This window comes from Amblyraja radiata, chromosome 5 (assembly GCF_010909765.2).
Source record: "Amblyraja radiata isolate CabotCenter1 chromosome 5, sAmbRad1.1.pri, whole genome shotgun sequence".
NCBI classification, from domain to species: domain Eukaryota; kingdom Metazoa; phylum Chordata; class Chondrichthyes; order Rajiformes; family Rajidae; genus Amblyraja; species Amblyraja radiata.
This window is the reverse complement of record NC_045960.1, coordinates 83376821-83403923: the sequence shown is the minus strand read 5'-3', so window position 1 is coordinate 83403923 and position 27103 is coordinate 83376821. Positions and strand designations below refer to the sequence as shown.

General features: G+C 42.0%; 1 protein-coding gene across 2 annotated transcripts in view; it reads left to right on the top strand.

The window, feature by feature from the left end:
- mboat2 (membrane bound O-acyltransferase domain containing 2) overlaps positions 1 to 27103 on the top strand; it is a 136902-nt gene that overhangs the window by 71213 nt on the left and 38586 nt on the right. For both annotated transcript variants that reach the window (XM_033021639.1, XM_033021638.1), the window contains 2 exons: positions 14991 to 15086; positions 16362 to 16417. In XM_033021639.1, coding sequence (XP_032877530.1) covers positions 14991 to 15086; positions 16362 to 16417 — 152 coding nt within the window. The remainder of the gene's footprint in view (positions 1 to 14990; positions 15087 to 16361; positions 16418 to 27103) is intronic.

Below are 27103 nucleotides of genomic sequence, written 5' to 3'. Positions count from 1 at the left end.
CGGAAACAGACCTGTCGGTCCATCGCGTCCACGCCGACCAGCCATCTCCCCGTACACTAGCACTAAGGACAATTTACAATTTTATCAAAGCTAATTAACCTACAAACCTGTATGTCTTTGGAGTGTGGAAGGAATCCGGAGTTCCCGGAGAAATCCCACGCGGTGACGGGGAGAACGTACAAACTCTGTACATACAGGACCCGTTGTCAGGATTGAACACGGGTCTCTCGCGCTGTAATGCAGCAACTCTACCGCTGTGCAGCATCTGATGACCAGCTGCAGATTATGGAGCTATTTATTTTTAACAAAGTGTTGGAGTAACTCAGCAGATCATGCAGCATCACTGGAGAACCTGGATAGGTGACGTTTTGGGTCAGCAACCTTCTTTGGACTGTTTGTGGATTGTCAGAGGTGAACACAAGATTGTGTTCAGTATTATCTATATTTTTGTATTATACTGGCTACTTGTATAGAAGGTACATAAAGATACTTGCCCTCTCTCAAGAAATAAATTAATGCATTGATTAAAAGAGTAAGATGTAGTTGCCTGCATGATTTTAGCAGGGAAAACCATTTCCTGCTTTTTATTGTAAGTATTGTAATTAATTTATTAGCCAAGTATGTAAAAACATACAAGGAATTTGATTTGCCATACAGTCATACCAAAAAAGCAACAAGACACACAACTACATAAAAATTACCATAAACTGATGCTCACAAAGATAACATAAGAGGCATAGACAAGTGTGTTGTTATGAATTGGCTGATCTCATTTGAGATACCAGTTCAAGACTGTGTTGACGATGCATGCCAATGCAGTCTTGGCATTCTCAAAAAAGGGAGGGAGTAGTTACTTAAGTTTATTTAAGTACCTTGCAAATAACTGAAGGTTGAATGCTGGAGAATACAAACAGGTACTGTATTCGAAATGACTTCTTGCGATCAGTATGATTTGAAAGATTCAAAAACCCACATCACCATTGCCACATTCTAATTTTACTCCTACCATCGGGAAAATGGTACAGGAGCCTGAAATCCGTAACCACCAGGTTCAAGAACAGCTTCTTCACAACAACCATCAGGCTCTTGAACACTACAGACTAGCTTCTATAGACTGTCTTTGGTTACACAAAAAACTGTAGGTTTTGTTGTAATCGTATTGTGGTTAATAATTAATTGAGTCTTTTAAATTATATTTGTCTATTGCATTTACAAGCCTGTTATGCTTCTGCAGGTAAGAATTTCATTGTTCCATTATTGCTGCATATGACTCATGTACTCATAGACTCATGACTCTTTTGATTCATGAAAGAAAAGTGGGTTTAGCACACCTTTCATTTATTGAGGGGGGTAAAGAAGGTGTTTGGCGTGTCACGATTTATTGAGAGAGGTAGAGCATGCTTCATGAAGGGGAACCAACAAATGTATAATGTCCAAAAGCCATGTATTAGTTACGTCAAAAGAAGATATAATAATTTTACATGGTAAATGGTAGCGAATTGAGGAATGCAGTTGAACAGAGGGATCTAGGAATAACTGTGCATAGTTCCCTGAGGTCTTTAAAATTATGAGAGGGATAGACAGAGTTGACGTGGATAAGCTTTTCCCATTGAGAGATGGGAAGATTCAAACAAGAGAACATGACTTCAGAATTAAGGGACAAAAGTTTAGGGGTAACATGAGGGGGAACTTCTTTACTCGGAGAGTGGTAGCTGTGTGGTATGAGTCCCAGTCCTCTGGTAGTCTGCTTTTTCTGGCTAATTTGTACGCTTCATCTTTTGTTTTGATACTATCCCTGATTTCCCTTGTTATCTACGGATGCACTGCCTTCCCTGATATATTTTTTTGCCAAACTGGGATGAACAATTGTTGTAGTTCATCCATGCAGTCTTTAATGGGGAGAAGGAGAATTGGGTTAGAGATAGATAAGCCATGATTGAATGGCAGAGTAGACGATGGGCCAAATGGCCTAATTCTGCTCCTATCACATGACCTTATTAACCATATAACATATAACCATATAACAATTACAGCACGGAAACAGGCCATCTCGGCCCTTCTAGTCCCATCAGAGAAAAAGATTAGTTAAAACAAATGTAGGTCCATTGCAGTCAGAAACAGGTGAATTGATCATGGGGAACAAAGACATGGCAGACCAATTAAATAACTACTTTGGTTCTGTCTTCAATCAATCAACCTTTATTGTCATCTTGCAAGCAACAGTTGTACAGTGCAAAATGAAAAGACGTTTCCCAGGGAATGCCGGAGCATCGCACATGAAATTTAAAACATTTCACACATAATAACACTAAAAACAATCCAGTCCCTGATGGAACAGTATAAATAGTTAAAAGCAGGTAAAACAACAACGTTAAATACAGTAAAACCAATCATAAAAATGTCCGGGGCAGCTGATTTGAGTGGCCAGTGCCAGTTATTAAAGTGGCCAGTGCCAGTTATTAAAGTGTCCGTGCCAAGCCGCAGAATCAGGTGACTGTGAGTACAGAGTTTAGCAGCCTCACAGCCTGTGGCAGGAAGCTGTTTAGCAGTCTTGTAGTCCGGGCTTTGATGCTGCGATATCTCTTGCCTGATGGCAGGAGATCCAGGTGTATGTGGAGGGGGTGCAGTTTGTCCTTAGCAATTCTCTGAGCTTTTTTCAGACAGCGGTTCTGGAACAGTTCTTGTACCGAGGGTAGGGAGACGCCAATGGTCCTCTCTGCTCCCCTCACTACCCTCTGCAGAGCCTTCCTGTCCGAGCAGTTGCAGGTGGAGTACCACGTATTTATGCAGTACGTGAGTACAGACTCCACGGTACCCCTGTAGAAAGTCCTGAGGATGTTGGCGGGGAGTGAGGCCTGTTTGAGTTTCCTCAGGAAGTGCAGTCGCTGATGGGCCCGTTTGACGGTCCCAGTGGTGTTCCTGGACCAGGTGAGACTGTCTGTAATTTGCACACCGAGGAACTTTATGCTCTCCACTCTCTCCACTGTGGTGACACTGATGTTGAGGGGTGTATGCTTTGGCTGCGCCCTCCTGAAGCCGACAACCATCTCCTTTGTTTTGTCGACATTTAATTCTAGATTATTTTTGCCGCACCAGTCCACTAGTTGTTTTACTTCCTCCCTGTACATTGATTCGTCATCTCCGCTGATGAGTCCCACCACTGTTGTGTCATCCGCGAATTTTATGATCTTATTGTCCCTGAATCTGGCAGCACAGTCATGTGTGAGCAATGTGAACAACAGCGGGCTGAGCACACAGCCTTGAGGGGAGCCGGTGCTCAGCGTGATCGAGCCTGAAGTGTTCTTGCCAACACGGACTGACTGCGGTCTCTCTGTCAGAAAGTCCAAGATCCAGTGACACAGGGTGGTGTTGAGGCCCAGCAGGGTTAGTTTCTCCACAAGTCTCTGTGGGATGATGGTGTTAAACGCTGAGCTGAAGTCAATGTACAGGATTCTGGCGTATGTGTTTTTGTTTTCCAGATGCGTGAGTACTGTGTGCAGCGTGGTAGAGATGGCATCCTCTGTAGAACGGTTGGGGCGATAGGCAAACTGGAGGGGGTCTAACGATGAGGGGAGGCTGGCAGTAATGTGGGGTTTCACCAGTCGTTCAAAACACTTCATTATTATTGGGGTCAGGGCGACAGGGCGGTAGTCATTTAGGCAGGCAACAACTGGTTTCTTCGCTATGGGGATTATTGTGGAAGTTTTGAGGCATGTGGGGACAATGGCTTGACTAAGGGAGATGTTAAAGATGTCTGTTAGCACATCTGCTAACTCCTCAGCACATTCCTTGAGCACACGTCCTGGGATGTTGTCGGGTCCGACTGCTTTCCACGGGTTGACCTTGGACAGGGTTCTCCGTGTGTCCATCGGGTCTATGGTCAGGACTGGCTGGTCGGTTTGTAAGCAGGGACTGGCTCTCCCCTTGGGTGTGGTGTTTGCTGCATCAAAACGTGCAAAGAAGTTGTTCAGTTCATCTGGAAGACATAATTAATCTGCCGGAAATAGCAGAGGACCGGGGGTCAAATGAGATGGAGGAACTGAGTGAAATCCAGGTTAGCCGGGAAGTGATGTTAGGTAAATTGAATGGTCCTATAAATCCCCAGGGCCAGATAGGCTGCATCCCAGAGTACTTAAGGAGGTAGCCGCAGAAATAGTGGATGCTTTAATGATAATTTTTCAAAACTCTTTAGATTCTGGAGTAGTTCCTGAGGATTGGAGGGTAGCTAATGTAACCCCACTTTTTAAAAAGGGAGGGAGAGAGAAAACTGGGAATTACAGACCAGTTAGTCTAACATCGGTAGTGGGGAAACTGCTAGAGTCAGTTATTAAAGGTGGGATAGCAGCACATTTGGAAAGTGGTGAAATCATTGGACAAAGTCAGCATGGATTTATGAAAGGTAAATCATGTCTGACGAATCTTATAGAATTTTGTGAGGATGTAACTAGTAGAGTGGATAAGGGAGAACCAGTGGATGTGTTATATCTGGACTTTCAGAAGGCTTTCGACAAGGTCCCACATAAGAGATTAGTATACAAACTTAAAGCACACGGCAGTGGGGGTTCAGTATTGACGTGGATAGAGAACTGGCTGGCAGACAGGAAGCAAAGAGTAGGAGTAAACTGGTCCTTTTCACAATGGCAGGCAGTGACTAATGGGGTACCGCAAGGCTCAGTGCTGGGACCCCAGCTATTTACAATATATATTAATGATTTGGACGAGGGAATTGAATGCAACATCTCCAAGTTTGCGGAGGACACTAAGCTGGGGGGCAGTGTTAGCTGTGAGGAGGATGCTTGGAGGCTGCAAGGTGACTTGGATAGGCTGGGTGAGTGGGCAAATGCATGGCAGATGCAGTATAATGTGGATAAATGTGAGGTTATCCACTTTGGTGGCAAAAACAGGAAAGTAGACTTTTAATCTCAATGGTGGCCGATTAGGAAAAGGGGAGATGCAACGAGACCTGGGTGTCATGGTACACCAGTCATTGAAAGTAGGCATGCAGGTGCAGCAGGCAGTGAAGAAAGCGAATGGTATGTTAGCATTCATAGCAAAAAGATTTGAGTATAGGAGCAGGGAGGTTATACTGCAGTTGTACAGGGTCTTGGTGAGACCACACCTGGAGAATTGCGTACAGTTTTGGTCTCCTAATCTGAGGAAAGACATTCTTGCCATAGAGGGAGCACAGAGAAGGTTCACCAGACTGATTCCTGGGATGTCACTACTTTCATATGAAGAAAGACTGGATAGACTCGGCTTGTACTCGCTAGAATTTAGAAGATTGAGGGGGGATCTTATAGAATCTTACGGGGTTTCTTAAGGGGTTGGACAGGCTAGATGCAGGAAGATTGTTCCCGATGTTGGGGAAGTCCAGAACAAGGGGTCACAGTTTAAGGATAAGGGGGAAATCTTTTAGGACCGAGATGAGAAAAACATTTTTCACACAGAGAGTGGTGAATCTGTGGAATTCTCTGTCACAGAAAGTAGTTGAGGCCAGTTCATTGGCTATATTTAAGAGGGAGTTCGATGTGGCCCTTGTGGCTAAAGGGATCAGGGGGTATGGCGAGAAGGCAGGTACAGGATACTGAGTTGGATGATCAGCCATGATCATATTGAATGGCGGTGCAGGCTCGAAGGGCCGAATGGCCTACTCCTGCACCTATTTTCTATGTTTCTATTCCATTGGGTATGAGATGTATTTAAGGACAGAACAGAAGGGAAAGCCAAGAGTCCATGAACTTGCTGTCTTTGGTGGGTCAGCCATGGCAAGAATCGACACGTTAAGTTTCCTGGGCTTGTTCATCTCTGATCTATCCTGGGCCCAACACATTGATACAGTTACAAGGAAGGCTCATCAATGCCTGTACATCAGAGGTTTGAGAAGATTTTGGCATGTCACCGACTACTCCCTCTAACTTCTACAGCTGTACAGTGTCGATCACACTGACTGATTGCGGTTTGGCCTGGTTCGGTAACTCAAAAGACCAAGAATGTTGGAGGTTGTAAAAACAATGGTGAAAATTGCACTGCCTCAAGAAAGTAGCTAATGTGATTAAAAAAAAAACAGGCTGCGCTCTCCTCTTGGGAAGGACACACACAGTAAATAACAAGCTATACACCTGAAACCTGTAATAAATTTTTAATTTGATAGTCAAGAGTATTTAATTATCATATGTACAATGAAATTCTTACTTGCTGCAGCTTTGCAGCCTTATTAATTCAGTTTAGTTGAGTTCATTGTAACGTGTATGCGCAAGGTACAGTGAAACGGTTTTGTGGCGTGCTATCCAGCCAGCAGAAATAGAATACATAATTACAATCGAGCCGTTTACAGTATATAAATACATGATAAGGGAACGACGTTTAATGCAAGTAAAGCCAGCAAAGTCCGATCAAGGATAGTCGAAGGTTTCGAAGGTCTTTTATTGTCACGTGTACCAATTAAGGTACAGTGATCCAAAAAAATGCAACAACTGCATAAAAGTTACCATAAACATCCACCACAGTGGATTCCCCACATTCCTCACTGTGATGAAAGGCAATAAAGTGTAATCTTCCCTCATTTTTCTCCCGCGGTCGGTGCAGTCGAACCATTCGTTGGGGCGATTGAAGCTCCCGCTGCCGTTCTCGCACCGGGGCGATCGAAGCTCCTGCAGCTTGTTGTTCCCGATGTCGGTCTCTAACTAGAGACCGCAAGCTCCACGATGTTAAAGTCCGCAGGCACCCGCAGTAGAGCTCAGAGGTCGATCGCTGGCATAGGGATCCTGGACTCCACAATAGTAAGTCCGCAGGCGCCCGCAGTGGACCTCTCGAAGTCGTTCTCCAGCAAAGGCGGCAACTCATCGATGTTCGGACGCAGTGCGGACGGAGATACGATACGGAAAAAAATCGTATCTCCGACGAGATAAGAGATCAGAAAACGTTTCCCCCAACTCCCGGCCCCCTCCCCCCATTTAAAGCAAGCTAAAGAACACTAAAAACATACATTTAACACATACTAAAAAAACAACGATGAAGAAAGGGACAGACAGACAGACTGTTGGTGAGGCAGCCACTGCTGGCGCCACCCGGTGGATCCGAGGGTCACCAAAGAGATAAATAATAGAACATAGCAAATACATATACAATAATAGTGAAGTCTTTAGTTCAGTGCTGAGATAGGGTAGTGCTTGGGTGTAGGGTGTTTCAAAGAGCTTGATGGTTGATAGGAAGAAGCTGTTCTTGAACCTGGAGGTACGGATTCTCAGGCTCCTATACTTTCTTCCCTAGATGAGAGCATGGCCAGGGAGGTGTGGGTTCTTGATGTTCGCTGTTGCCTTGAGGCAATGCAACGCTCACCTTTCTCTGCAACCTCCTTGTTGGGCATTTGGGTTACCGAACCAGGCCATGAGATGCAATCGGTCAGTATGCTCTCCACTGTACACCTGTAGGGGGTTGAGAGAATATTCGGTGACATGACAAAGTTTCAAGCTTCTGATATACAGGCATTGATGAGCTTTCTTTGTGATTGCAGCCATATTTGTTCAAGTGCAACCGGTTTGGATTTAGAACCTTGATTTCTCAATGTTGTTCTGGAACTACCTTGTTTAAGAGCTTAATGGGATTTATCAGCTTTAAGTCACCACTAGAGTCCAGTATCGGGGAGTGGGGTGGTGGGCACTCGTGGGAGAAAGTAAATTCCTTTATCTAACACCTTTTTTAATGTGCAACTTAAAATAATTTGCATGCTAACCTGCTGTTTGAAGATTAAACTTGCACAACATTACACAACTTTGACTTGACAAATACTCACTGGTGTAATTTTAGTTTCTCCAATGCTAAGTTATTTCAGGTATTAGTGAGCGCGTAGCTGCTAAAATAGTCAGCACTTTATTCTGCATCCTTATCTGTAATCCATATGACCTCTACACGTGAGCGATTTTATACCCACAAATATCGGCATAGACTTTTGGTTTCTAAAGAAATGCAACTTTTAACATTTTTTGTGGAAGTTCTTTTCATCCCAAATTCTGCAAGGCATCTGCAAATACCACTGGTTGCTTAACCCTTCCTGGACAGACCAACGGTGACTGCATTTTATATATCTTCCTTACTTTTACCTTTTTTTTAAAGAAGCATCTCTTGTGACTATCTCTAAACAAAAAAAACATCTGTTGTTACTGTCCCTAAACAGACTTCTGGTTATGGATGACATGCCTGAAGTTCTGTATTGATTTTCCTTGAATGTGCGAGAGGAAGTGAAATATGGCTTCCCGTCTTCATTTCTGTATTGCAAATAACTTGCAGCACTGCTGGCTGTTTTATTGGAAGTTAAACTGGAACACACCAGAAGCTGCATGTCCGTGTGGTTAATGTTCAACGTTGTGCAAAGTTTGATAGTTTGTATTGTGACACCCCATTAGTAAATCTAGCCAGAAGATTTTTAATTTTGGGTAATACGACTTAATTTTGTTGCACAACAAATGTTTTCGAATGTTATGCCTTTCCTTATTCTGTAAGTTTCAATATCCCTCTTCAACCTAAACTCCAGTGAGTAGAGGCCCAGTGCTGTCAAACACTCATCATATGCTAACCCACTCATTCCTGGAATCATTCTTGTAAACCTCCTCTGGATGCTCTCCAGAGCCAGCACGTCCTTCCTCAGATATTGGGTCCAAATTTGCTCATAGCACTACAGATGTGGCCTGACCTGTGTTCTCAGTACAGAGTTTGCATCTTCTCCTTGTGACTGCATGTGTTTTCTCCACATTCCAACGACGTGCAGGTTTGTAGACAATAGACAATAGGTGCAGGAGTAGGCCATTCGGCCCTTCGAGCCAGCACCGCCATTCAATGTGATCATGGGTGATCATCCCCAATCAGTACCCCGTTCCTGCCTTCTCCCCATATCCCCTGACTCTGCTATTTTTAAGAGCCCTATCTAGCTCTCTCTTGAAAGCATCCAGAGAACCTGCCTCCACCGCCCTCTGAGACAGAGAATTCCACAGACTCACCGCTCTCTGTGAGAAAAAGTGTTTCCTCGTCTCCGTTCTAAATGGATTACTCCATATTCTTAATCTGTGGCCCCTGGTTCTGGTCCCCCCCAACATCGGGAACATGTTTCCTGCCTCTAGCGTGTCCAAGCCTCTTATATGTTTCAATGAGATCCCCTCTAATCCTTGTAGGTTAATTGGATTCTATAACATTGTCTCCAGTGTGTAGGATAGAATTTGTGTATGGGTGATTGCAGGTCGGTGTGGATACAGTGGCAGAAAGGCCTCTTTCCATGCTTTATCTAAACTAAACTAAAGTGTATATGTAGCAAAACAAAAGCGTAGTCCCCCCACTGATCCTTGGTCGCCACAACTCCCCATTCTCTGATCTGAAAAACAGCCTTCTATCATGCTTCTACCATGACGTGCTTTCCCTATCCTTAAAGGGAAATACTTTAACTAAATTCACTTTGACCTCCTATTCCATGAGCGTCAATTCCAGTAACTGGCCTTTTATTGTGGTAGTTTGTCAAATGCTTTCTCCAAATCCATGTAGACCATATCCACTGCTTTCCCTTCCCTAGAACATCTTGTAATCAGTCTTTGTTCCTTTTGTTGCTGCGACTTCAAGATATCTTGATCCATGGTTCCTCTCCTTAATTAACTTAAATATTTTCAAATCTCTGCTTCTGATTCTTGTTTGTAACAACGCAATTACTTTCTTGACCTATGTTCTTACATTTTTCTGTTTCCACACTGCTGATACCTGCCCTGTTCCAGGAAAGATTGGAGGTGTGGCATTATCTCCACCTGCATCAGTAACCTGTCTACAAGCCATCCCAAACTTGACAACCTTTTTTTTTCATTCAATTTGTCATTCCAATACAATTTTCGCGCTATTCCGTGATTTCCACATCCTCTACTTGTATTGATATTTTGTCGGCAAACTGCTCCTTACAAAATAATCGCTACATGTCCTAGATTCGCTCTGTGTGCCAGTCAAGTGCAGTTTATTGTTGTGCACAAGTGCAATAAGGCAGAAGTTCAATGTCCATCTTGCTTGCAGCAGCATCAGAGACACATACTCGGACAACATGCAAAGCGTAAGTTGTACATTAATTTTACCAGACAATGAAAAAGAAAAAGACTGCGCAGCAACAAGACTCTAGTGTAAAAGCACAATTAGAAAACAAGTTCACACGAGTTCAAGAGATGCTCCATGTTCTGTTACTGAATTGCCAGGTAGTTTCAAGAACCTGATGGTCGCAGGAAAGTAGCTCCTCCTCAACATGGTGATGTAGGACTTTGGGCTTCTGTAATTTCTGCCCAATTATTCCAGCATGAAGAGAATAAGGCCTGGATAGTGGGAATCCTTGATGATAAATGATGCCTTCTTGAGGCAGCGCCTCATGTATATGTTTACGGGGAGGGCTGCGCACTCGACACGTACGTCGTATTCTTTGTAACCTCTTGCACATGGTTATGATTTACATGTGTAGGAAGGAACTGCAGATGCTGGTTTACACTGAAGACAGACACAAAAAGCTGGAGTAACTCAGCAGGTCAGGCAGCATCTCTGGAGAAAATGAATAGGTGACGCTAGGTAGACCCATTTTTTTTCTGTCCATCGTTGGTTCCTGACTTGGAAATAATTTGCAGGTCTGTTGCTTCATCCTTTCTGGTGAGAAGATCCACAGGTTTATGGGGTGTTGTTAGAGTTAACTAGACATGTAACTCTGCATTTTGTAAATGGTACACAGTGCTGTTGGTGGGCGGGATTAGTATTTACAACACTGTTGAAGATATAGCCGAGCTGGTGGTGAAAGGCTGACCTTTAACTGTTATGAGTCATCACTGCAGGAGAACCGGGAAGAGAAGGACTCTGATTGCCATTTGTATTGAATAGAGAAATGTTGCTGTAAAAGAGCAGGGGAATTTTTGCTCAGGTGTGCGCAATGGTTGAATGTGGCAGGATAGTTTGTGAAGGTAGTTAATAAGCCACACTTGAGTTTGGGTTTCAATGCATAATGTATAAAAGCAAGGAGCTTGCGTTAGATCTCTTAAAACCTGCGTCTGGTCTTAACTGAAGTATTGTGTTCCATTCTGGTCACCACATTGCAAGAAGAATGTGAAGGTTTTGGCGAGAATCCAGAAAATATTTACGAGAACAGTTTTGGGGATAAGGGACTAAAATTACATGGATAGATTAAAGACGCTAGGACTGTTTTCTTTGGAGAAGAGAAGGCTGAGGAGAGAATTTGCAGAAGTATGCAAAACGAGGGGACTGGGCAGAGTGAATAATGGGCAATTGTTTCCTTTGGCAGCATACAAAGCAACAGATCGCAAGTATAAAATAAAGGAAAGATAATTAAGAGTGATACATGGAAAAACACTTATGCAGTGCGTAGCTGGAATATGGAATATGGTGGACACAATTCCATTGTGGCTTCAAGAGGAAATTGAATAAATGGTGAAGAAAAATTAGCAAGGCTTAAAAATGATTGGGGAAATACAACCAGTGAACCTCTCTGGTAGAGAGCTGAAAAAAATGAATTTTATTGAATGATCTCTTCCTTAGATGTGACCATAAGATGATTTAATAGAGAATTTGTCTGTCCAATAAGAGATCAATACGGGATGCCCACTTTCCTTTCAATTTTCACCAACCAGACAACTGGCCTACAAGAATTAAGTGGGTGACGTTTCGGGTCGAAACCCTTCTTCAGACGCTGGTCACGACCCGAAACAAGATGGCGCCTACATCCAGCGACATTTTGCGAACGGCACAAAGAAAAACAGTAAAATACAGCATTTATGAACTCGCCTGCATCAGAAAATCCACTGAAATCAATGTTTAAATGCATTAGCGCTACTGAGAACTCCCAATGTTAGCGACGGTAAGGGAATCCCCGATCAGAGAGGAATCCCCAACCTCGCGGAGGCGTGCAGGTACAGTTAAAAACCTTGCCTGCAAACACTGGGGAGGCCTTCATGGATTCCGGAATCGAGGCCGTCGGGCAGGATACCCCAGCAGCAACGGAGCTGGAGGTGCCGACTATGGGAATTCCCGATCTCAGGGGATTCCCCGACCTCGCGGAGACCCGTAAGTACTCTACCTTCAAACACCGAGGAGGGCTCCATGGAGTACGGAAACGTGGCCGTCGGGCAGGATTACAGGTCAGACTGAAGCGGAGGGGACTTCGGCCCCCTCTCCCTACTATCCTACTGGCCTATGTACAGTCACTAGAAAATAAAGTGGAGGACTTGAGGGCAAGGCTGCTTTATCAAAGGGAGCTGAGGGAATGCTCTGTGTTCTTGGGGGGAGGGGGGGGGGCTTGAATGCCATCACCTCCGACAAGGGGAAATCAGGAGGCAGCTCACATGTCAGTGAACCTTCACTCCCTGACGAGCTCAATGCGTTTTATGCACGCTTTGATAGGGAGAACAATGATGTGCCTTCCCGAGCCCCCATTCGCTGTGATGGTATTTCAGTCACGGTCACTGAGGTCGACGTCAGGAAATCCTTCAGAGGGGTGAACCCTCAGAAAGCGCCTGGATCTGATGGCATACCCGGTTGTGTTCTAAAAACCTGTGCGGACCAACTGGCTGGAGTTTATACGGACATTTTCAACCTCTCACTGAGGTCTGAGGTTCACACCTGCTTTAAAAGGGCATCAATTATACCAGTGCCCAAGAAGAGCAAGGTGACGTGCCTCAATGACTATCGACCAGTGGTACTAATGTCAGTGGTGATAAAGTGCTTTGAGAGGTTGATCATGGAGCAAATCAACTCCTACCTCGACATAAACCTTGACCCACTGCAGTTCGCTTACCGCCACAACAGATCAACGGTGGATGCGATCTCGTTGGCCCTCCACTCCGCTCTGGACCACTTGGACAACAAAAACTCATATGTCAGGCTGTTATTCATTGACTACAGCTCGGCATTTAACCCAATCATCCCCTCCAAGCTGGTTACCAAACTCTCAGAACTGGGTCTCTGCGCATCCCTCTGCAATTGGATCCTCGACTTCCTCATTCACAGACCACAGTCTGTCCGTATTGGTGGAAATGTGTCAGCCTTGATAACAATCAGCACGGGAGCACCTCAAGGCTGCATGCCCAGTCCCCTGCTGTACTCACTCCATACTCATGACTGCGTAGCCGGACATAGTGTGAACTCCATTAAGTTCGCTGACGACATCACTGTTGTGGGACGTATCACTGATGGAGATGAGTCGGAGTATAGAAGTGACATCAACCGTTTGACCAAATGTTGCCAGCACAATAACCTGGCTCTCAACACCAGCAATTATAAAGAAAGCACATCAGCGCCTCTACTTCCTGAGAAGATTACGGAGAGTCAGTATCTCAAGGAGGACTCTCTCGAACTTCTACAGGTGCACAGTAGAGAGCATGCTGACTGGTTGCATCGTGGCTAGGTTCGGCAACTTGAGCGCCCAGGAGCGGAAAAGACTGCAAAACGTTGTAAGCACTGCCCAGTCCATCATCGGCTCTGACCTCCCTACCATCGAGCGGATCTATCGCAGTCGCTGCGTCAAAAAGGCTGCCAGCATCATCAAGGACCCACACCATCCTGGCCACTCACTCATCTCCCCGCTGCCTTCACGTAGACGGTACAGGAGCCTGAAATCTGCAACGTCCAGGTTCAGGAAGAGTTACTTCCCTCCCCACAGCCATCAGGCTATTAAACTCAACTCAAAAAAAACTCTGATCATTAATAGCCCATTACACTTTATCTGTTCTATATTCTGTTGTGCTGAAGCAAAGCAAGAATTTCATTGTCCTTTCTGGGACACATGACAATAAACTCTCTTGAACATCACCCATTCCTTCTCTTCAGTGATGCTGCCTGTCCCGCTGAGTTACTCCAGCTTTTTGTGTCTATCTTCGGTTTAAACCAGCATCTGCAGTTCCTTCCCACACATACAAGGATTAAGTCCTGGATTGGTCTTGAGTTGAATATTCTGGGACTAAAACCCCAGGATTTTAGTTGGCTATCGCCGCTGGCTGGCACGGACTTCTAGATTTTAATTAAAACTTCATTTGGAATGATTCTCTCAGCAGATGTATTTGGGAACCATTCCCTTTGCGGTTGAACAAGCCCTGTCCACAAGCTGCCCTTTATACTTGAAAGGCAGAGTTGACATCCCTAGTTCAGCGGTCAGTGGTCAATAAATTGTTTGAGTTGTAGAGAATTAGTGGTTACACTGATGTTTTATCTGTGGCACTGAATAAATAGAAGATTACAGAATTGGTTCTGACACTGGAAAAAAAAAAACAGTTGCGAAGTTAAACGTCAGTTTAATGTACTTTGGCCCTTGAGTGTTCAGCCAAGAACCAGACTGTTGCCAAGGTGAAAAACCAACAGGCCAGGCACGGGTTGAGGGCAGCGGTGAACATGTGTCAGCTAATCTTGATTTTCTGGAGAGAGCAGTAAGTTGAGTGATAGCTGGTGCAAAAATGAAGAAATCATTTTGGAATGAAGGAAAGTTTTGTAGTTGATATTGCTGGCACACCAAAATGGGTGTTTTAAATTCTACTACAGTATTTCTTACAGTACTCTGCCCATCCAATTTAAACATTTATTGTTATCTCCGCCAAAGCCTTTTGTTGGTGCGTGCACCATCTAGGCTGTGCACGACAGTTGTTCACCGAAGTTTCTCTGAGAGTGTTTTCCAAACTTATGAATATGAACACCAAGAAGAGCAACAGCAAATGGCAAGAGTACCGTTTGTATTTTCCCTCTTAACTTCACACAGCATCGCCTTCCATTCTCATTGTGACTAAATCCTGGAACTGCTTACCCAGTGGTATCACATGAGTACCTTCATTAGAAAAACTGCAAAGGTTCAGTTTGCCCACCACCTGAAAAAAGAATAAAACAAGTAGAATTATTATGAGAAGAGATGAAATGTTACAAAAAAAAAGCAAGTTACTGGAAACTAATTTTGAATGTACATAATTAAATGCTTAAAAAGGTTCAATTTTTTTTAGGTTCTGTTTTGTCATTGCTTTCGGATACCTCACCCTGTGCCAAGTTAGCAGAGTATACCTCTTTGATTATGGACTATATTCAGCTGACTTTACTGGGTAAGTTTATCACTCTCTCACTTTATTTGGATCTGTATTAAATGCATTTTGAGGAAAAAGCAGTCATTCCTGGAATTCTGTCTTGCCTTTTGGAAGTCCAAAAGGGGAAAAAAATGGGAATCAACTCTGTAAATTCCAAAGCCAAGGCCGACATTTGACATGAGGTTTTCAGTACCAATTTTGTAATATGTTCATTAATATAAACAATTTTCACAAAGTGCTGAATTGAGACTGCCCGGAATTCTTCCCTATTCCCAAACATGTGCTGTAAAATTGAAATTGTTTTCTTCTCTTGGTATGGGTACAGAGTACTGTTTTAACCACAAACTGTTCTTTGCAAACACCATCAACACGGGTTTATAAACTCATTAAGTAAATATACACTTTTGACTATTCAGTACACAAGGATGGTACCCAATCAATACAATTGTTAGTCAAGTACACATAGTATCACTGAAACAGAAAATGTGCAGGAGTAGGCCATCTGGCCCTTCGAGCCAGCATCACTATTAAATATGATCATGGCTGATCATCCAAAGTCAGTACCCCATTCCTGCTTTCTCCTCATATTCCTTGATTCCATTAGCCTTAAGAGCTATATCTACTCTCTCTTGGAAACATTCAGTGAATTGGCCTCCACTACCTTCTGTGGCAGAGAATTGCACAGATTCACAACCCTCTGGGTGAGTTTATTCTTAAACTGTGACCCCTGGTTCTGGACTCCCCCAACATCGAGAACATTTTCCTGCATCTAGCCTGTCCAATCCCTTAAGAATGTTATATGTTTCTATAAGATTCCCTCTCATTCTTCTAAATTCCAGTGAATATAAGCCCAGTCGATCCATTCTTTCACAGCTTTCACTTTATCAATATTATATCAATATCAGCATTTTATCAATAAATGAATTCAAGTATTAAAGTGTATGTGCATGAACTGTTTTGGAAAATTGAATGTGCATGTTATTTGTCTATTACTTTGACCAGAAATATCTTATCTTATAAATAATAATAATAATAATAATAAAAACTAAAAAACACCCATCTTGAATTCCCAAATAATCATTTGTAAATGTTACATGCAGTTTTTGACAACACTATGATAGACAGCAAGTGGAGAAGACTAAATCCACTGCCTTTTTGGAGGTGAAAGGTCATTGTTTAACTTTCTACCCTGCCCACAATAGATACTAATTTAATCTGCCTACAGATTAAATTCTGAATTAAAAAAAAAAAATTATGATTTTTTGTTTTCTCTCTGCTATTTCTGTTCTGTAGTCCAATGATGATAATAACACAGAAGATAACCAGCCTGGCTTTTGAACTTCATGATGGTAAGCAGAAATCAAATGTTTGTGTATATAAAGATGAGATACAGGTACATTGCACTGCATTTATCACTTTAAAAGTTTATATTCTCAAATCATTAGACTATACAGACACTCTCCCACTAGCATAATAGGCGACATATGTAAACTCGCACTTGCATAACCAATTCTTTAAACCCACTGCTTTATTTCCAAGATAGACACAAATTGCTAAAGCAACTCAGCGGGACAGGCAGCATCTCTGGAGTGAAGGTTCCAAGTTGTGTGTCTTGGTAGCAATGGCTAGTGCCGTCACATGTGGCCATTTCCGCAAGCCAGTCAGCTGTTCTCGGGAATGCTCCCACATTGTGCAATTGCTGCCGTCACATGAATGAGTAACATGGAATAGAAACATAGAAAATAGGTGCAGGATTAGGCCATTCGGCCCTTCGAGCCTGCACCGCCATTCAATATGATCATGGCTGATCATCAATGACTGGAGAGCCTTGCGCAGTTTTTTTTAAAAAAGCAGACAGCGAGCTAACTTAATTGTAAGAGGCAATACTTAATAAACATTACATAAAGAGCAAATCTAGCCGATAACCTGAAGTTAAACAATGACAACAGGATAAAGTTCATGCCAACAAGATCAAATTGGTTAATGGAGAAGATATTTTCCAGAACTTATCACAGACTGGGTTTCTAAATAGCTTGATCTTCAAAATAACTTGGGGGAAATCATAAAAAATGGGTTTGATATTGTCATTAAAGGGATTAGTGAAGGAGAACTCTGGATGGGTTGATGTGGCATGAAGGGATGCTATCTACCAGTTTCCCAGTGCAGCAACGCCTTTGGCCTGGGTTCCATCGTTGATGTCTGTAGAATATGGTCTAAACCTACAACAGACTCATTTTGATGCAAGGGTTGCCAATTAGCCACAAGACTGACATACTTCATTCCACATGAGATACCAAGTCGACCGTTTTAAACCAGGACATTTAATTTGAATCCAAAGAACTGACAGTCTCCTTTTGAAAAGTATAATCCTGTGATTTGTTTTGTTTTCTGTTTTCATGTATCCTTGAGATGTGAATGTGTATACTGTTTACTGTGAGCTTCCCACAAACAAGGAATTTCGTGGCACCCTGGTATATGTGACAATAAACCAATCTGTAATCTGGAAGTTGCTGACAATGCCTGTGTTTATTCCCTATCACAATTGCCTGTGAACTAAGGAGGCAATCCACCGTCAAGCACAATGTGGGTCTTCACTTGCATTGTCAGACCACGTTCAGTTAGCACATTTCTGCGCTTGAGGATATTTGTGAACTAGGCAGGGTATTTTTTAGTAGATTAAAGGTAAATGTGTGACTTGGATTTTTTCAGAATTTGTCAACAGATGGGATAGATTAAACTTGAATACTACTTGGGAATCTTTAAAAAAAAAAAAGTTTAGTATTACAATTTAAAGAAAAAGATTGAAAGTGAAAGAAAAGATTGTGACCATGACACAAAGGGATGGTATCCATATCCATCTGGTGACTGATTTTTGAGTTGTGGAAGAACTGTTTTAAATTAATTGTGTTGAGGGTTTTGGTGGAAGGATATTATTCTGGCTGGTGGTCTGTGACCGGTGGATTTCCGCAGGGATCTGTGCTGGGACCTCTGTTGCTTGTGATGTATGTTAAACAACTTAGGTCCAGATGTATTGTTTAAGAAGGAACTGCAGATGCTGGAAAATTGAAGGTAAACAAAAATGCTGGAGAAACTCAGCGGGTGAGGCAGCATCTATGGAGCGAAGGAAATAGGCGACGTTTCGGGTCGAGACCCTTCTTCAGACTGCTGTGGGGGTGGGGGGGGGGCGGGAAGAAGAAAGGAAGAGGCGGAGACAGTGGGCTGTGGGAGAGCTGGGATGGGGAGGGGAAAGAAGGAGAAAGCAGGGACTACCTAAAATTGGAGAAGTCAATGTTCAGTCAAAGTCGCCGCCTCTTTCTTTATTTCTCCCCCCCCCCCCCCCCCCCCCCCCCCCCCCCCCCCCCCCCCCCCCCCCCCCCCCCCCCCCCACTCACACATCAGTCTGAAGAAGGGTCTCGACCCGAAACGTTGCCTATTTTCTTCGCTCCATAGATGGGGCTCGATGCAGATGGGTTGGTTAGTAGGTTTGCAGTCAACACCAAAATTGCTGGAGTTGTGGATAGCAAAAATGGCTGTCAAAGTATACAATAGGATATAAATCAGGTGGGTGGAGAAATGTTTCGTATTTTTGGTGCAGTCTTTTATTTGTAATCATTTTCTATCATTTTGCCCTCTTTTGTGTGCCACACTTGATCTTGATTCTCCTAGTGGTCATAAAGCATCAATTAGTAATAATAATATGGTCTGTGCATGTTTCCAGTCAGGTTTTTCTATGTAAACTCCTTTACTTGCTCTTTGAATAAAGAAACCTGCCTATGTCAGTTTGTCACGTTGTGATCGTACCTTTCTGCCAGGGGGACAAGCTGCAGTGCCACCACTTGCATGAGATGGGAATTACAGTGTCAAGGTTGTGTAGGCAATTTCCATTAGAAGGAAGTACAGGTATAATGATTGTGACAGTTAAGTGCAAAATATTTATAAAAATGCATGATTTACTTTGTTATAATGGGGGAGAACTATGCATGCCTATTAGGGCATTGTTAAGCTTACACTTGCTTTTCTTACATGAAACATACTTGCGCTTTCAAAACATTATCAAATTTATCAAATATAACTTGCCTTTCACATGTTCACTATCTCAGACGAGTCCACGTCCTTCTAAAGGCGAATTAATCTTATTTCTATTTTTGATCACCAGCACTTTTCTGAAGAGCGTAAAGGCAATTAAACAATGTTTCCTTTCTTGAGAAAACAACATTGCATTTCCTAGTTCATTTACACATCTTTTGGAAAAAGTTATTTTCAGTCTAGTTCTAGCAAACCTTTTGGTGATTCCTGCCTGGCCTTGCATTAAATCACTGCCTTAAATTTTAGGCACTAGGTCCTGCTTTTTGAATTACCTCCCTTATGGTTATATAAAATTGATTTCATAATGCTTTATCAAAGCCAGTAAAAAATATTGTTCCTTTTTATTTAAAATTTTTTTTTTTATAAGCTACAACAGATCATCATCCCAATTCTAGTGGCCATAAAATCTCCTTTGCAATTTTCTTAACTGCATTTTAATCAGCATGGAGAGTGTCAAAATTATTTGAGGACCATAATGTCTTCCATAGTTGTGGGGTGTGTGGCTGTGAAGCTATTTCCCCTGTTTGTGGAATTTAAATGTAGGCTATGTGATCCCTTTTAAGACTAAGAAGAGAAGTTTGTACTCTGAGAGTTACCTGATGAACCTTCTGGTATCTTCTTTATAGGAATATTCGTAACTGGCTGCGCATTGAAAAGTCTGCGCAGCTTGCCGCGAGGAGCAAAGGCATTGTGACGTCATGCAGCTCACTTCAGATTCAGTTAGATTTTAATTTTAGTAAAAAACACGAGAAATAATTAACCAAACTTTCAGATGAGGACATTTTTGAATTCATGAGGTAAATCTCTACCGGAATATGTAAACATTTCTCCGTTACTGCGTCAGGTTTTGGAGGAGATGTGACGGACAACCATACAAACAAACTAACGAAGAGAGTTTTAAATGTTACTAGACTAAGTGGGACCCGTTGGATCCCATGTTCACATGGGAGGGCTGGTCCCCCAACACAATATTCCACCTCTCTGCCAATTCCAATATTGGTGGCCAGTGGAGGCTTTCTGGAGCGCTAGTATGGGTGTTGTGGGCTGAAGGGACTGGTTTCCAGAGGGCTAGTATGGTCATTGTGGGCCAAATAGATTCTTGGGGTGGCAGCTCAGTCACTCAAGCCTGATGTGCTGGCAGCTCACTCACGGCTGGTGGGCTAGCAGTTGAATCACGGCTATTCCTTGAAATTCCATTTCAAGCAGGGTGCAAGGCCACCAAATTCAAATGCAGTTTCCTACTATTTCAAGCAGGGTGCAGGGCCACCAAACTCTAGTGCAGTTGCCTACCACTTCAAGCAGGGTGCAGGGCCACCAAATTCAAGTGCAGTTTCATGCCACTTCAAGCAGGGTGCAAGGCCATCAAATGCAAGTGCAGTTTCATACCATTTCAAGCAGGGTGCAAGGCCACCAAATTCAAATGCAGTTTCATACCATTTCAAGCAGGGTGAAACCACCATAAAACCACACAAAACACCACATAAACATCACACTCACAGTTCAGTAGACATTCAGTGTGTTCAGTTGATTCACAGCTCCGACAGAGTCGTGACCTCTCCCTCCCCCATCTTGCAGAGACTGAGCCACACCCACACTTCCGGGTTTTATAATCCCTCCCCCTCCCACCGGAAGAGGCGTGGCCTTCATGGCGTGATTGACAGGACAGATTCTCAACATTTTTTAAACACTAATAACACTTTTATTTTTCATTGATGGGAAGAATCCTCGGCACCTGATGAGCGGAGAGGTACTGAGTAAGATGGCCAAAAATCATAGCCGTAACTGGTAGCGTTTTATCTAAAATCAATATACAGTGCAAACAGGAAGTTGTCAAGTTTAGACTTTTAATCATTTGCCATTTTGAACCAACCACCACCAACACCCATTTGCAGTGCTTTATTTCCAACCAACCACCACCAACAGCCATTTGCGGTGCTTTATTTCAAACCAACCACGTTTTGATTTTCAAACCACATTAAGGGCACTCAAGGTCATTAAAACCACACTCACAGTTTAGTAGACATGTGTTCAGTGTTATTCACAGCTGAGACTGAGAGACGTGACCCTCTCGCTCCCGCATCTTGTAGAGACTGACTGAGGCACTCAACACTTCTGGGTTTTATAGTCCCTCCGGAAGGGGCATGGACTTCAGGAGAGAGAATCTCAACATTTTTTAAACATTAATAGCTCTTTTATTTTTCATCGATGTGAAAAATCCTCTTGTCCTGCACAGCGGAGGGGGACTCTGAGTAAGATGGCCAAAAATCTCAGCCGTAAGTGGCAGTGTTTTTTCTAAAATCAATGTACAGAACAACAGGAAGTGGTCAAGATCAGACTTTTAGTAATATAGATATGATAGTGTATTTAGCCTATTGTTACATTTCAATCTTTTTGAGACTTTCCTTCTGAACTTGCATGACGGCCCAAGCACTTTGAAATGTTAAATACGGAGGCCCTGGAGCCATACATTCTGTGTTAATCAAATCATCCACGCATTCTTGCCTTTGTACAGTTATGACCTTGGAAAAATCTGCTGGCACAAGAAGTCATAGAGTTGTACGGCACAGAAATGGAGCTTTCATTCCACCATGGCTGATGCAGACCTTTTTAGCCCATTACACTAATGCTATTTCCCCACATTTAGATTTATCCTTCTATGCCTTGCCTGTTCAAGCGCCTGACTATTTCTCTTGAATGTAGTGATTGTAACTGACTCCAGCACCACCTGTGACAGCGCGTTCTAGATATCAACCACTCTCTGCACGGAAAGATTGTGCCCTCAATTCTTTTAAAATTCCTTGCTCTCACCTTAGAACCCAAGCACTTTTGGAATTTGCATCCCCTCGCATGGGTAAAAAGATTCTGGCTGCTTATCTATGCTGCTTATTTTATATACTTCTATCAGGTCTACCCTCTCTGCCTCATTAATTCCAGGGAATACAAACCCATCCGATCATTCCACAACTGAAGTCCTCTAATCCAGGCAATATCTCCTCTGTGCCTTTTCCTGTGCAACCATGCCCTTCCTGTCATGTGGCATCCAGAACTGTATACAGACTCCAATCTCCTGGGCGTCCTTGTACACCGGTCACTGAAAGTTGGCTTACAGGTACAGCAGGCAGTGAAGAAAGCTAATGGAATGTTGGCCTTCATAACAAGAGGATTTCAGTATAGGAGTAAAGAGGTTCTTCTGCAGTTGTATAGGGCTCTGGTGAGACCACATCTGGAGTATTGTGTACAGTTTTGGTCTCCTAATTTGAGGAAGGACATCCTTGTGATTGTGGCAGTGCAGCGTGGGTTCACGAGATTGATCTCTGGGATGGCGGGACTGTCATATGAGGAAAGATTGAAAAGACTAGGCTTGTATTCATGAGTTTAGAAGGATGAGGGGGATCTGATAGAAACATATAAAATTATAAAAGGACTGGACAAGCTAGATGCAGGTAAAATGTTCCCAATGTTGGGCGAGTCCAGAACCAGGAGCCACAGTCTTATAATAAAGGGGAGGTCATTTAAGACTGAGGTGAGAAAAAAACTTATTCACCCAGAGAGTTGTGAATTTATGGAATTCCCTGCCACAGAAGGCAGTGGAGGCCAAGTCACTGGATGGATTTAAGAGAGCGTTAGATAGAGCTCTAGGGGCTGGTGGAGTCAAGGGATATGGGGAGAAGACAGGAACGGGTTATTGATAGGGGGCGATCAGCCATGATCACCATGAATGGCGGTGCTGGCTCGTAGGGCCGAATGACCTCCTCCTGCACCTATTTTCTATGTTTCTATGTAGCTAACCTGCATTTTAAGTTTCAAAATAACGTCCTGCCTTATATTTTCCATACCTTAACCTATAAAGGCAAGCCTGTCATTTGCCTCCTTTATCATCCTATGTGCATGTGTTGCAACTTTCAGGAGATATGGACTTGTAATCCAAGGTCCCTCCTGTTCATCAATATTTCTTAGTGCCCTACAATATTTCTTAGTGCCCTGCATGTATCCTACTGCCAACTGATTTCCCCAAATGTATCACCTTGCACCTTGTTGGTATTAAATTCTGTCTTACCAACACGCCACACAACTTGCTATCTGATCTATATCCTACTGTAGCTTCAGAAAACTTTTCATGACATTTTCAAATTTCGTAAATATATTTCCGAAACATCACATTAAGATATTGTGATATATTCACAAACAACAGATCATAAAAGAGCTTCAAGTCATGTCATAAATGTACCTTCCATAATTAAGTGACTGGATTTTGAAGTATTGAAGCCCTCTTTCCATTGCCAAGAAAAATTTCTTGAGCTGTTTTGATACTGTATCATTTCCAGAACGTCTAAAATTCGACACCCGTCTTAGAAACTGTGATCTGAATTGGTTACTATGCATCCCGACTGAGAAAGGTACAGAATGTAATTTTACCATTCCATCCCAAAGGTGTATAACATCAAAGATGAGGGACAATCTCATTTGAATCTTCCATCTCTTAAAAGTGTGACCGGAGCTCTTTTATCCATTGACATTTCCCTCTCCCTATGTAGGAATCATTACACTTTAACAACTCCACATGACCTTTTGTAATTCAATTTGGTTCATATCTATTTCTCACACTGTAAATCCACAATTATATTAAACCTCATGTTGCAGTTATCAGGTTTCTCAGGCCTGTGCATTTAGCAATGTTACAAAATTTTGAGATTTAAAAAATCAAGTCTGCAATTTATCCCATCAGATAAAGCATAAAAATAAGTTTAATTTGACACCTAATTCACTTTCATATCTCAAGTATTTAAAGTTATGGTCATTTTCATACTCGGAAATTAGCATCTTGTTCCCTATTGATTTTCAATGGACATAACAAAAAAGCTGTGATCGTGGACAGTCAAAAGCCCATAACTTTCTTAAAAAATAAGAGAACTGAATGAAATTTTCAGTTATCATAGATTGAACCATTCTGAAACAAATATAAAATAATCTTACTTGGATGACCTGAAATTAAAGCATATAATTAGTTAGTTACCCAATTGTAGCTAATTTCAAACTTAAATGACTAGATCTAAACATCTATCCATTTCTTAATAAATGATTAACATTTTTAAATAGCCTAAGTGTCCAAATAATATTCACAAATAATTCACAATAAAACATGATTTTAAAATCTCATTTACATTAATTTATAGGCCAAATGGAAGGAATTTAGTGTTCAATTGCTTTAAATTAAAGTCCATTTAAATCAGCTTTCTAGTGGGATCCTGTGAACGCGCTGGTTTAGAACGTTCACATTGCGATAGATTTGTGCCCTCAAATGCCCAGAAAAATACTGCGGGATATAATGGGCCCAGAATTAGCTACTCGCAACATTAAACTTTGTATAAAGGGATCTTAAGAAGCCCTTTTTAATGTAAAAATAAACAGCCTACCTCCTGTTGTCCCCTGTATGAGATCCGGCCGATTGCCGGCCGTCGGGGGTTTAGAGGTTAATTTTTAAACTACTATAACAATTACATAAAGCTCTTAAAACTAATAATAGCTCAAGCGACGGAATCTGCCAGCGAATCTTCGTTAATAATTAACTAGGCTGAACATCCGCGATTTGAACAGCCTAGAGAAAATCGCGTTTCAAACCCGCCCCCCTCTAAACGGCGCCAAAATCACGCACACGGGCTGGGGCAGATTTTCAGTGACGCTTCAGGTACGCTTTGCAACATACCTAGTACATAATGTAGAACATTGGAGAGTTATTCTTTCCTTGCTCGGAAACCAATTCCATTGTATTTAAATAGGCAATTTATGATATGCCTTCGAAGAATAAATTGCCTTAATTTTGAGATTACTTTTAACTTCATTAATGAACCTAAGCCTTAAGTGCACCTTGCATGCACATCGCACTCTAATTCTCACCCGGGTCATCAAATTTCACTCTTCTTAAGAAATTACTGATCGTTGATTAATTTGCCTCTAAAATGTTTATTTTGATTTAAAATTCATCTTATAATGCACCAACTTTTGATTGGAAATTTTGTTCAGAACTTTCTCAGACCCTAAACTTAGTCGAATGCGCGACAGCTGCCGTAATGCAGAGTGTCTACATTCCAATTGAGATCAGGATTACCGAGTCTGAACTTCCAACAGTACTCTCCTCAAACTTAAGATTGACCATGTCACTTCTCACTATGCAAAAAACAAGTGCTGGAGAACTTCAGTAGGCCAAGCAGCATCTATGGTGGGAATGGATAGATGACGTTTTAGGTCAGGACATTGTGTGTATGTCCCTCCAGAGATGTTGCCTGGCCTGCTGTGTTTCTCCAGCACATTGTTTGTTATCTCCTATGTGCAGTCTTGCGTCTAGCATTATCTAAGTCTGTCTTAAAACATTCCTAGTAGTTTGATCACTGGAAACTGTTTTTTGGTGGTGTCTCAAACAAAGGAAAGTTGTGATTCCTAAAGTGGATTGATCAGTACTACAGTAATACAGATAAGCCATGAAGAAATGGATATTTATCTATAAGAAATTTTCATTTTGAACAGCTTTTTTTGCATATTCGGAAACAATCCCTGAGATTTTTATGACTACGATCCATTATGTTGTGTCAAAACAATAATTTATTCGCTTCACAGAGTAAATGTTTTCCGTCATGTGAATGTTATTTGTACAGAAAAAACGTGAATGGCCGGTGTGACTTAAAGTCAAAATAAGTTAAAGGTATACTTTGATAAATGTCTTCATCATTATTTGGTTTCCTGACCAGATCCCACACTTTGCCCGGAGTAGGGGAATCGAGAACCAGAGGAAAAAGGTTTAAGGTGAGGGGGGAAGATTTAATAGGAACCTGAGGGGTAACTTTTTCACATAAAAGGGTAGTGGGTGTATGGAACAAGGTGGAGGTGGAAATTGAGGTAGGTACTATCGCATAGTTTAAGAAACATTTCGACAGTTACATGGATAGGATAGGTTTAGAGGGATATGGGCCAAATGCAGGCAGGTGGGATTAGTACAGATAGGATATGTTGGTCGGTATGAGAAAGTTGGGCCGAAGGACCTGTTTCCATGCTGTGTGACTCTGTCGAAAAATGATTTGTACCTAAAGGGAATTTTCCCCTGTACATAGCTGAACGAAGGAGTTAATAATAATTTTAGTAACCTAAATTAAACTTTAAAATGGCATATAGTTACATAATTTTGGATAACATGCCATTTCTGTAGTTTTTGATATAGACTCAGGAGTCAAAGTAAAGAGATAATATCTCTCCAAGGGTTGCTAGGGATGGTTCTGAAAAACATGGTTACTGTCATGGTTTAATACAAATGTGTGCTCTTGGAGTTAATGTTGGCCATATTTATGTGGCAGATGTTGTATCTTTAATATTTATACATGGCTTGTTGGTTGTCGGTGCATGCCAGAATGGAATTGTACAGGATTTCTTTCAGCTCTAACAATAGCCAAAAAAATATGATTGGCAAATAAAGCCACAACAATTATATTCACAACAGCAATATTCTCTGGCACTGCTGCAAAAGAATGTTGAGTTAATTGAAACTTGCATGACTGACATTAATTTCACACTGGCAATATTGCATGTTTGCATGTATGTTACAATTAACCATGGAAAAGACAATTGCATGTAAGTTCAGCGAAGTTGAAGTAGTAGATAATTAGCAAAAAAAAAGCAATTTAGGGTGCCTTAGTTTAAGTGACCAGTTTTCATAAATGAACTGTACAATAATCTCATAGATTTGTACATTAACCCTTGGTTCCTTTTTGTTGTAAACGCAGGGTACCTACCATTCTTGGAAATAATGAATTTTGTGCATTTAAAAAATATATATTGACTTCTTATAATATCTGGATGGTACTATTCCATTTACAACTAAAAGGAATGTTGATATATTTTGCTAATGCAGTTATTAAATTAAATTAAAGCAAAAGCTTTAATATGGGTTGAATATTAAAGAC